Here is an 11,158-nt window from a genome sequence, read left to right as displayed (position 1 = left end):
TGCGGTAATTACCAAAGACGCGCCCCTCTCTGGTTTTCAGTGGTAGGCTAAATAACTCATTGTGAGCTCAGGACAAACATCAGACGCAATAATTTTCTATACATTGTATTCTTAGACCATTTCTATTAATAGGCGCATAAAGCTAGCTTAAAATATTTCAGAGTTTCGTCACGGGGTTATTTAACAGTGCGCACCCTATTGGCTTCCAATGGCAGTCTCAACAGCTTTCTCGTTGTGAGCGCAGGGCTAACTTAAGCGAAATTTCGCTACCCATCGGAAGAATAGACCACTTCTATCAATATCTTCATAAAATCATCTTACAGCATTGCATAGTTGCCTGTGAAATATTTTCAAAAATGAAACGCACCCCATTGATTTTACTGGGAGTTAATTATAAGGTGCTAGCGCAAGAAAATATTTCAAAAACAAATTTTTGGCATGCACCAGAAGTTTCGACCATTCGCACCGGCAGTTGATATCAGCGTTTTACAATATCCCACAGATTCGTCACAGTAAAAGGTGTCCAAGAATCCCGAGCTTGAGCTGACGAGTCGTTTTACTGCCCCAGGCTTGATTTATATTATTTTATTTGCATTTTTATGGACACCTCAATATTATTGATGTAGATCTGTGTGTAGTGAAATCGCTTGATGGCTACTTAAGAATTGAATTCCTGAATAAAAAGATCATGTTTTCTATATCTGAGCTTGTCGTGTACTTTTATTTTGGGCTCTGTTCTGAAAACTGGTTATAAAGTCTGAATTAGGTGATGAGGTGAATTTTGAATCTTGAAATATAAACCATAATTGCATCTTAATCCTGACGTGCAATTATGCTACATCGAAGTGTCAGTTCCATCGATGAAGAAGAAAATTTGTTTTGTTATCTATTTTATGAACAGATTGCTGCCCTGGAAACTGACACAATCTCTGACGATTTATATGGAGATTACTGCAAAGGACTTTGATTATGCACATAAAATTATGCACCTAAAATATGCACCTAAAATTGCCTAGCTTTAGCATGCAGTTTTCAGATGGTCACATATAATAATTTAATCAATATACCTGTATGCATACAGGTTGTTCCACATAACTTGAGACAAGATTTTATATATGCAAGGCACTTCGCCTGTTATATAATGCTGGTAGCTTAGACTTCCCCGGGTTATTTTTATCCTCCTCCTAACTTGTTAATTCGTATTTTTAGCGACTCAACTCTTCGAGTATCGGCTACGGACAAGTGCGATAGCCAAAGTTGTATAGAGCATCTTCAGAAACCTCCCAATAAATTGTTTTCTACACTATATATCTCACGTGGTCCTTTTTTTCCGCTTTCCAAAGAAAGGCCGCGAAATATGAAAAGAAAGAAAAGGAAGATGGGGCATTTCCATGCGCATCGCTATTGTGTTGATCTCAAACTTGCTGCAGATGAAGCAATTCACCTGCATTGTGACAGGCCATGATAGATTGGCAAATAGTTACACGTATTTAGTTAGCTTGGTATTCAGGGAAAGGAAAGGCGTAGTATCAGCCTCGATTCTGGGTGGGCACCTACACGTATGTCACTGGTTTGAATCTCTATCGCAAACTGGCCTCTGAATTGACTACAGCAGGTGAATGCTAAGCGGGGAGCGAAATGTGATGTCACCATCCTGAACGTTGCGCAAAGAATGGTCGCGTCCCAATTTTGGTATACGAAATCGCATTATATTTTAGTTTCCACTTTCTACCTCACGCCACTCGCCTTAGTCAGGGTTTATTCTGCATTTTCTTACCCGACCGTCGTCGCATTCCGGATTTATGATGCCCATCTTCGCACCGTGCTTTCCTTTCAGCAGGTAAGGGATTTCCTTGGGACTTGAAAATGAAAACAAATACGCCAGCAAGTTTTTCAGTAAAAATAAAGTTCAATTGTTTGAAAAAAAAAAAAAAAATAAACGAACCGAGAGAACAGGAAAGTCGATAGTAACTATTAACTGATGGCTGGTAGAATAAAACCAAGCAAGATCATGATGCATGCTATTTTACAATAATGTTGTTTCTGGTTTACAACTGCCGAAACACTGTATTTAAATGAGGTGAATCTGCTTTGGTTTGTTGGAGACTTCTTAGCTTAAACTTAAATTTGGAGATGAAATCACAAAAAGATGAACATATATTTGTTTTCCTTGCTGTTTCATTTTTTTTTTTAAAGTACTGCAATATTCACACTCATTGAAGAAAGTGAACGACCCTAGAACGGCAAATGCAGCAAAGCATGTCATCGCTTAAGATAAAACACCGTCGTCTTTTCAATTAAATCACGTTGGTCAATAGCAAAACCTTTGTAACAAAGAACGTTAAATAATGTCAAAAATGTTTTATGCATATTGTAGTTGAGGTTTATGTTTTGTAATATGAAGTGGTTACATTTTGACTAACTGTCGAATTATAAGCATTAACGTTCAAAGTAAACAATGCGCTGTGTTCTAAATGATAATAATTATGTATGCAATAATTAAAATATAGTAATTACAGATATTATTATGACGTAAAAATTGCAATCTTATATAAGAAGAGAGTAATTGCTCAGCAGCATACACTTAGCTTTTCCTTGCAGTTATATGGAATTGCTTCGGTGGATGCCAATAAGTAATCAATCTTATGGATCTGATCCACATTGAGAAATTCACTAAATGTTTTTGACCAACGTTATATGACTTACCACAAACAGCATTACGTTCAAACTAAACATGTTATAATACAGTGTTTCCAATTTTATTGTAATGCGTGATTGAAAGCCAAAACGCACCGCTGTTACAAACATATTCGACGCATTCTGCCCAGAACTATTCCCACTATACATGCAGTAAAGGAGTTTTTCAACTAGCAGTAATTTGCAATTAAGCCTTGTATCAGCCATATATCGCATGCACCGACCGCATTGCCCCCATTATCGTTAGAAAACTTTGCTTATTCCCCTTCACCACTAGCACTCATAAGAAAACCTTTAATATTGACAATACAAGTTTGTTCTATTGTATCCATTCAGAAGTGATTGAGTGCCATGCATTAGTGGTGGCATGCAGTTAAACTGCAGCGTTGGTCTGTTTGTTTATTCTAGTGTGCACAATCACAAATCGCTGATGTCATCATCATCATCATCATCAGCCTGACTATACCCACTGCAGGGCCTTTCCCATATTTCTCCACTTAACCCGGTAAATCGCTGGTGTAGGTCCCAAAGCGACACAGACTAGTGACCGGTCACTTTGTTTCAGAAAGATTTAAATTTGTGTGATTTAAGCCTTTAATTAAAGGTAAAGCAAGGCTATATCAATGTTTAGGTTTGGTTTGATTTGGTTTGGTTTTGTGCGGTTTAACGTCCCAAAGCGACTCAGGCTATGAGAGACGCCATATTGGAGGGCTCCGGAAATTTCGACCACCTGGGGTTCCTAAGCACACGGGTGCCTTGCTTTTCGCCTCCATTTAAAAGCAGCCGTCGTGGCCCGGATTCGATCTGGCGTTGTTGTGTTTAGCAATAGAGCGTCCTAACTACTGAGACACCACGGAAGGGCTATTTCAGTGTTTATTCATTACGTTTCATAAACATTAAAAATGATTAAGAACAGTGTGTTAACGTATGACGGATACAAAAAGTAACCTTGTTGCCATGTTCCACTGCCACCTGGGAAGCGTGCACAGAGAAAAATAGCACATGGGAGCGAGCAGGTTCCCGGCACTTTGCAGCATTATGCGTTAGAGGGAAAGTCTGCAGCGCCAACAGATCCGTACGTGCCTAACAGAAGCTAGTCAATATGGTTGATGCAGGCCGCCTCTGCACGCCCGCCTTAAAGACGTGTATTGGGATACCAAATGAAAAAAAAAAAAAATCACGTAATGGTGACTCTTCATAGAGAACGGGACTTAATATTCGACAACTTAGCAACAAGCTTGAAATACTGACTGTTTCGGATCAACATCTTCCACCCTTTCGTAGCCGTGCGATGCAACCCACAGGCACGTCGAATGCAGCAGGGTGACAGTCAGTGCAATGCCCATATAGTCTGCAGAGAGGAGAAAAACATGTCGCTGGAAAACGTTCTTCAATGAGGGGCACAAATATGGTATTTCATGTATATTAGCAGCCAGTTAAGAGTAGTTATAGTCGGTCATAACAAAATTCGTCAGCAACAAAAAGCAGCCGGACGTTAAAGCCTTTGCTACTCCTAAATAAAAAGCTAAAGAATTTCGATGCTCCTGACTTGTTTGGTATAGACAAATATAGAAACACTAATTTCGTTTACTGTTGAGCGGAGTCATGTATAAAAACCGCGTACCATGGTCCGTAGCTACCAAACGGCTGTTTTCGTTTAAGTTGCATCCTGCTTTTCTTTCTTTCTTTCTTTCTTTCTTTCTTTCTTTCTTTCTTTCTTTCTTTCTTTCTTTCTTTCTTTCTTTCTTTCTTTCTTTCTTTCTTTCTTTCTTGTCGTCGCGAGGGGCTACTGTCAGCTCTTTCCTTGCGTTCTTACACTTTCCCAGAAGCCAGTTGCGGTTGAAATGCTTCTTTTGTTTATGCGCAGTGAAAATAGTCGAAACGGCGCGCGCGTCTAGTTATTATGGGTTTCGTGAGACGCTTCCACAGCAAAAGTCCGCACCCTTTTCTTTTTTTTTCTTTTTTTTCAGTGAAATATTTCACGGGTGGAAGCTCTTCACATCGCCGCAAAGAAGGACGCCATTTACTTTTTAGTTGTTCTTTTGAGTTCCTAACCAACCTTGTGGCAGTCCATGCCGGCAACAGACGGCAAACGTCTGCGAGAGCCGCTTGTCTGCGATGGTAGAATGTCGGCATTCGCCTGAGCCGTTTCCTGCTGCGTTGCTTCGGCGGCCTGTTTCCTTTCGGCAGAACAGGCGGCTGGGGTCGTTAGCAATAGCAACGCTAGAAGGTTCATGTGAGACCCAAGCCTTCGCGAAACGGCGGAGCGGCAACGGCCGCACAGTCTTTCACCTTCCCATTGACGCCTTCCCGCCGCTATGAAAGTGGGCCTTCAGTTTGGGGCTCATAAAATGAGGTTAACCTAAAGAGTTGCCTCTATATCCTCCACGAGCAATGCTACCGGCTGAAAGGACTCGGAATCTTGAAAATGAACGCAAAAGATCGACCGGCATTCCTCTGGGAAAGAACAGCCTGTGGTCGAATCACGATAACAGCCCTGAGACACTCTTGGTGTTGTTGTCGGAAAAGATTTTATTCTTTCCGGAAGAGACGGGGGGGATTAGCAGAAATTACTTCTGTCGGGCTTTCATGAAAATGCATATGAATGTCGCCGAGGCTGGCGTCTCGTCTACACGAGGCCGACTTGCTTTATGAAAGGATGACTTCATGCCGTCTGCAAATAATCACTGTGCGTTGCAGCGAAAAGTTACATTTTTGAAAGCTGAACGTTGTAAAGATTTGCATTGAGTTCAACTGTAATGTCACTCCAGCAAGCGGCGCAACGTTCTAAAGCTGCACTTAAACAAATGGCCTAGCCATTAGGCTTTTGCATTTCAGCAGAGCAATCTGCACTGCTCCTAGCTAGCCCGCATTTTCGAAGCTGCGGACGTGGAACCAAGTTGAAACAAAATACTAGCAAATGAGAAACGAACACTCCATGCCACGACATTCTCATATGTTCACGCTGATACTTTGGTCTCGCTTACGCTGGCAATGGGCCGCGAAGGCCGCAGCTTATATTTAAAGCCTTTTGCGCCAAGGTAAGATGCACCATGTAATCTTCAAGATGGACGCCTCCGCGTCTTACGGGAGCTCAGCAGGTTGTCTATGCTTGCTTGATTTGCAAATCAGTGTGGCTGATTTGTGGTTGACCAGAAGGGGGGAATACAGAAATTATTTACGTGAAGTGTTAGCTTTTCCGTATTAAGCATGATATTGATTGATCATCCATACATTGAAATAAGTGTTATCCAACAAATTAGGATGGAGATACCCATCCGCTTAAACGGCGGCTCGGAGCTGTTGGGTCCGGGGCGTCTTCAGCCATTTCAATTAGAGCAAGTTGTGTTGTCGGGTCCGAGCTGAGCATCAGAGCCACCCAGGAGGCATCTGTTCTTTCTTCCCGATGTGTTTAAATTACGTTTGGGCATGTCCAGATCATGTGAACCATGTGTGCTGCGTTTTTGCAACCTTTGCATGTCTCTCTGTATTGTGTTGGGTACCACCTGTTAATGAGCAGGAGGCTTGGGTATGTTCTTTTCTGTAAGAGTTTCCAAATATTCTCTTGCTCTTTGCTTAGTGATCTGTTGGCCGGTGGGTCAAACGAACACATTCCTTTCACGAGACAGGACCTCACGACTGAGCGATAGAGCAAAGCTTTCCTGGACAAAAATAAAAGAAAAATTAGTTATGGTTTAGCTCTGGTTAACCCTAGTTTAATTGCGATAGCAACGGCGGAAGCTTCTTTTTCCTGCTACATTATTCCCCTATCATGCCCTATCAGTGTAAGGTGCTACATTATTGAGGATATTTAAACTCATCCTTTAAGAGTATGACGTGATAAGTTACTAGTCTTCTTCTTCTGCTGCTCTTCCTCCTTCTGGGCTGTTCAAGGTCAAGCGTGGCGTCCGCCGGGGATACGCGAGGGCTAGAAACCTGGCGCAGTATTGCTATCGCAATACTAAACATCCTGCCTCTAAAAAAATTCGCTGAAGGCACAAAGATCGCTCTGAAGTGCGGTAGGGCGAAAGCCTTTCCTGCGACTCCTGCACTCATTTGCCGCTTTTTCACTAATTTGCTTCTCACTCTTTTTTTCTATTGTTGTTTCTTGTTCCCCTTTTCTTTGTTTTTCCTCTTTTACTCATCTATATTTTTCTTTTTTACTGTTTTTCTTTTTGTTACTACTTTTTCCCTTTTTTACTTTTTACTGACTATTTTCTATGTTGTAACGCAATGACGAGGCCTGGCATTAAAGCTTTGCAACGTTTTTGCACGTTTTTTTTTTTTGCACAATTTTGACGTATTTTGTACAATTTTGACGTCCGTGGCTGTTCTGACATCGAACTGACTTTTTGGCTTTAATTAATTACTCCACATCAACGAAATTTTGCACGCAGACACATTTCCTACCCTCTACCTCAAACAGCCATTTTTTTACTCATCAATGATCGTCAAAAACTTGCGACGACGAGCCAGTGAATCGTTCCGTAATGTAAAACCATAAGTCTGCCTCGTGCTGCAGAAGCTCATATGTGCCCCCCCCCCCCCCCTCCCCTCCTCCTTTTCTTTTTTCTTTGGTCAATGTCCCCTGTCCCAAGCATTCCAACCCAGAAGAGCCGAGCACCAGGCCGTTGGAGATATTGTACCTATTTAAAAACCGGCGGTTACCTGGCAGCACCGGGGATCAAACCAGGTGTACCTTCCGAATGCGAGGCGGATGCTCGACAATGACGGTCCTGTCCACGCTCGTGAGCCTATAAAGACTTTTGCCTTGAAACTCTGAGCGCAGGTTTTGATGCTTTTGGAGTTGAAGCACCAGTCAGAATGCTAACACCACTCGCCAGCACCAGAGGAGTGAGAAAAGGTAAGAAGGTGTTTATTTCGCACCAGTTTGACGTGACATAATCCTTTCAGTCGGTCGATTTTCCAATCTGTCATTTGCAGCGCTGTCGCTCATTTGTAAGCAGAAATGCCGCGTCTCTTATCTGAACAAGTTGCGCATCGACATTTATCTGCCTTGGAAATTAAGCAATGCTCTGACTTTGAAACGGCTCTATTTGTGAAGTTGTAACAAGTTATTTTTTGGTGTGAGGATGTTCTTGAAGGAAGAGTAACACCTTCAAGAAAGACGATTGCGGTGTTGTCTTGAAAAACCATACAACGCGCAGCCTGCTCCTCTGGCGACCTTGTGTAAAACATGTTTTCTTCATCGGAGCAGCCATTCGCTGTACGGCAAAATTACATAGGCGAATTTGTAACAGTGAAGTTTGCACTCAGAACGTGAGGCAAACCTGCTGTCCGCGTCCACAGCCTTGGTAGAAAGTCATCAGGATTTATAGTGTTGGCTACCGGGTCAAATGGCGGAGCACCTTAGATTTCATTACGCGTAATGCCATTATTGGTTGGACATGTTGGGATGGGGGGAGGGAAGTTAGGAAGGCGCCGCCCGGTAACTCGCATTAGAATGTCTTGAAAGGGCGGAGGTCGAGGTCTTGAGCATCCTAGCGTGCTGCCGAAAAGCAAAGCATGAGACATGGGAAACTTGGAATAAGTTCACAGCATGCTAATTTTTTTTTTCACTCCTCATTCCATACTAAGAGTCCCTAAGGAAGGAAAATGGTGTGCAAACATTGTAATTACTCGCACAAATGAATTTTTTTTCAGTTAAAATAAACATTGGTGCAAATACACATGAGTAAAAACAAATTGCAAGATTGCACTTAGCTTCGCTTAAGAGTAATTAAGGTTATGAGAGGCACCGAAACGAAAAGGTGAAATAAATGAAATAAAAAATGAAAAGTCATTACGCACATGGGAGATTGACACTGAGGTTTGTAGAACAAGTGATGTCAGAAAAATTAGCAAGGCAAAAGAGCGTAATGAAAGGCGCCTTCCCTTCTCTTTCTCTTTTTCCTCTATCTTGCGCGTTTAGGTAATCGTTATAATCTCGTCATTTTTATTTCTTTAGCTTCGTTGTCAGAACCGATTGCGACGCCCTTACCGGGAAAATTATGTTGACGTCAGAACATAGCTATTGCGATGTCTCGCTGACACATCTTGCAGAATCTCGCTGACGCATAGTGAATATGTCTCGCGGAATCTCTCGGACACATCTCGCCGACGCGAGATTTTCACCATGAGCCCAGAAAGGATTTTGCCTTCAAATTTACACTTTAGTCACCCAACATTCCACCAATTTTAATTAGCGAAAAGCGCGTTTTTATTCGAGGACGTTCACTTGTGGATAAATATGGTGCTGGTAAACACGAACAAGAGTCTGATACCTGCAGTGATAAAAGCGGCAGACAATGCGCGATAAAAATTGAAGAGCTATCTTTACCAGCAGCTGTGACCCGCGCCGCTATTCTTCCAGTGGCACCGACAAAGGCTCCGACTACACACCAATGGGTACATCACAGTAGATTACTTCCTTACCCGAAACAAGTTCTGCACAGCAAGGATAAGTATTTACGAGTCAGCGCTTTGCTTGGAGATACACATCAGTCATCATGGTAAATCTACAAGCGTGGCAAATGTGGACAAATTAAATTTGTTATTGATAAGAAGATATGATTTGGTTTAGTTTACGGGGCGTTAACGACTCAGGCTATGAGAGATGCCGCAGTGGAGGGCCCTGGAAACTTGGGGTTCTTTAACGTGCACTGACATCGCACACTACATGGGAGCTTAGGTTTTCGCCTCCACCGCAAAGCGGCCCCGCGCGGCCAGGACTCGGTCCCGCATCCTAGGCATCCTTGGGAGCCAAGTGCCCTAACCAATGCGTCACCGCGAATGGGCGATGAGAAACGAGAATGTGCTAAAGATGCATGTCAGTTTTTTTATAATATCCGACGTGTGAGAGCTAAAATAACTTTAAGGCGTGGCCTATGGGGCGGGGAATAAAAGCAGAGCTTGCTGAGCTTATCTGAGCTCTTCCGCAGGTCGTCAAGCTTTTGCTGCTAGGCTTCAGCCCTATGAATGACGCCACACGAATGGACCATGCAACATTTTTTTACCGTTCACCGCACAAACACTGATCGCTGTATAGGATGGTAAAGCGGCGTTGGTGTGGGCTCTTATGAAAGAGAAATACTACGCCATATTCGATTCGCTGTTCGAAAATTTTGACTAATCGCTCACCCCTACGAATTAGCCCTTTTATTAGCCGTAGCCATCATATCCCGTCATACCTTGCCTCTGCCCACTCTCTCCGTCTGACCCAAGCTGTTGCGTTTCACTTGTAGCCAAAAAAAGGGCACCGGTTGTCTGATCGCGCCTCAAGTCTTCCGCAAGCCTTTCCGATCTCAGTCTAAGCTGGACTGTCAATAATCTGAGCTCTCTCACCAGTGTATATATGCGCTCCTTCTGTCTTCGAAATCTAAACAATCAATTCGTTCAGCTTTCTTGAATATCGCTTTTTACGATAAGGCAAGAATGGAATATCATAGGAGGCTGTTTAACTGAACACAAAGACGAGAATGATCTCATTATTCTATGCATGGCAAAATCTTACTTTTATTTATTTTTTTTTGCAATTAACAAATCATCATTTAAGAAATTTTTTTCTGATTTACCAGGTATTACCTTTAGATGATAAATGTGACCTGCAAAGCCGAAGAGCACCCCCCGAAGCCCCTACTCCACCCACCTTCGATAAGGAAAGTCTCACGTGTATCCCCCTTCCAAGCTCCAAAGAAAGCCCGCAAAAAGCCAAAAAAAGTAGTTAAGTCTGACACTGAAAATCAATAACATGCGTTTTTGACAATGACAGAAAACGCAAGCGCCCCGAGAGCGACATGTCGATATATTGATTGTTACGTTGGAATTTACAATATGTGAAAAATGTTGAGTTTATCACAAACTTCCCGTTAAAAACGTATGCCCTTGTCCAAGACTTATGGGTATGTTCTCTTCCGTCGCTGACTGTCAAACCCCTCCTTTATATTTCAAAATTCCGTTCCGACGAGCACTAGCCAAATGGCTCTGTTTGAACGCTCACTTAGAGGCGTAATTCGCCACACTCGTAACTTGAACGCACCTGCCAAACAAAGGCCCTTCTATCTTTTCTTATCCTCGTCGAAATTTCTTCCTCGACGCTTTCTGGGAATTAATCGAGGCTGCACTTTTTGATAAACTATTAAAGTCACTTTTCATTTTGATGTATAATCTATAAGCGAGTTCCACGCAGACAAAACAATTCCATCCAGCTGGGTAATAGATAACGTGCACATACCAACGGGCGCATCTCCGCGCATATCCAAACGTTGCACCGGATCGCTCAGAGGTCTTGCCGCGTATCCGCCCGCAACACTTGTCAGAAAGAGAAAATCGGGTCACGAAGGTATCAATACACGTTCCTCACGCGACCACCGCCGTCAGGAACAACGATGTAACCAGGCCGCCTGCTACCCGAAGACGCGGAAGACGGAATACGCTGACGCTCGCGCCGACAACCCCACAG

General features: G+C 42.8%; 1 protein-coding gene across 1 annotated transcript in view; it reads right to left on the bottom strand.

The window, feature by feature from the left end:
- LOC146197519 (uncharacterized) overlaps nt 1-11,158 on the bottom strand; it is a 25,079-nt gene extending 13,921 nt beyond the window's left edge. The window contains exons 1-3 of the mRNA XM_084599406.1: nt 10,931-11,158; nt 3,949-4,048; nt 1,778-1,859 (exon numbers count right to left, since the gene is read on the bottom strand). Of these exons, the coding sequence (XP_084455532.1) occupies nt 1,778-1,859; nt 3,949-4,048; nt 10,931-10,952 (204 nt within the window). The 5' untranslated portion in view covers nt 10,953-11,158. The remainder of the gene's footprint in view (nt 1-1,777; nt 1,860-3,948; nt 4,049-10,930) is intronic.

The sequence above is a fragment of the Amblyomma maculatum genome, chromosome 3 (assembly GCF_055883805.1).
Source record: "Amblyomma maculatum isolate TAMU_Amacu chromosome 3, ASM5588380v1, whole genome shotgun sequence".
In the NCBI taxonomy this organism is placed as follows: domain Eukaryota; kingdom Metazoa; phylum Arthropoda; class Arachnida; order Ixodida; family Ixodidae; genus Amblyomma; species Amblyomma maculatum.
Note: the sequence above shows the minus strand (reverse complement) of the source record. Positions and strands in the feature narration are given on the sequence as shown.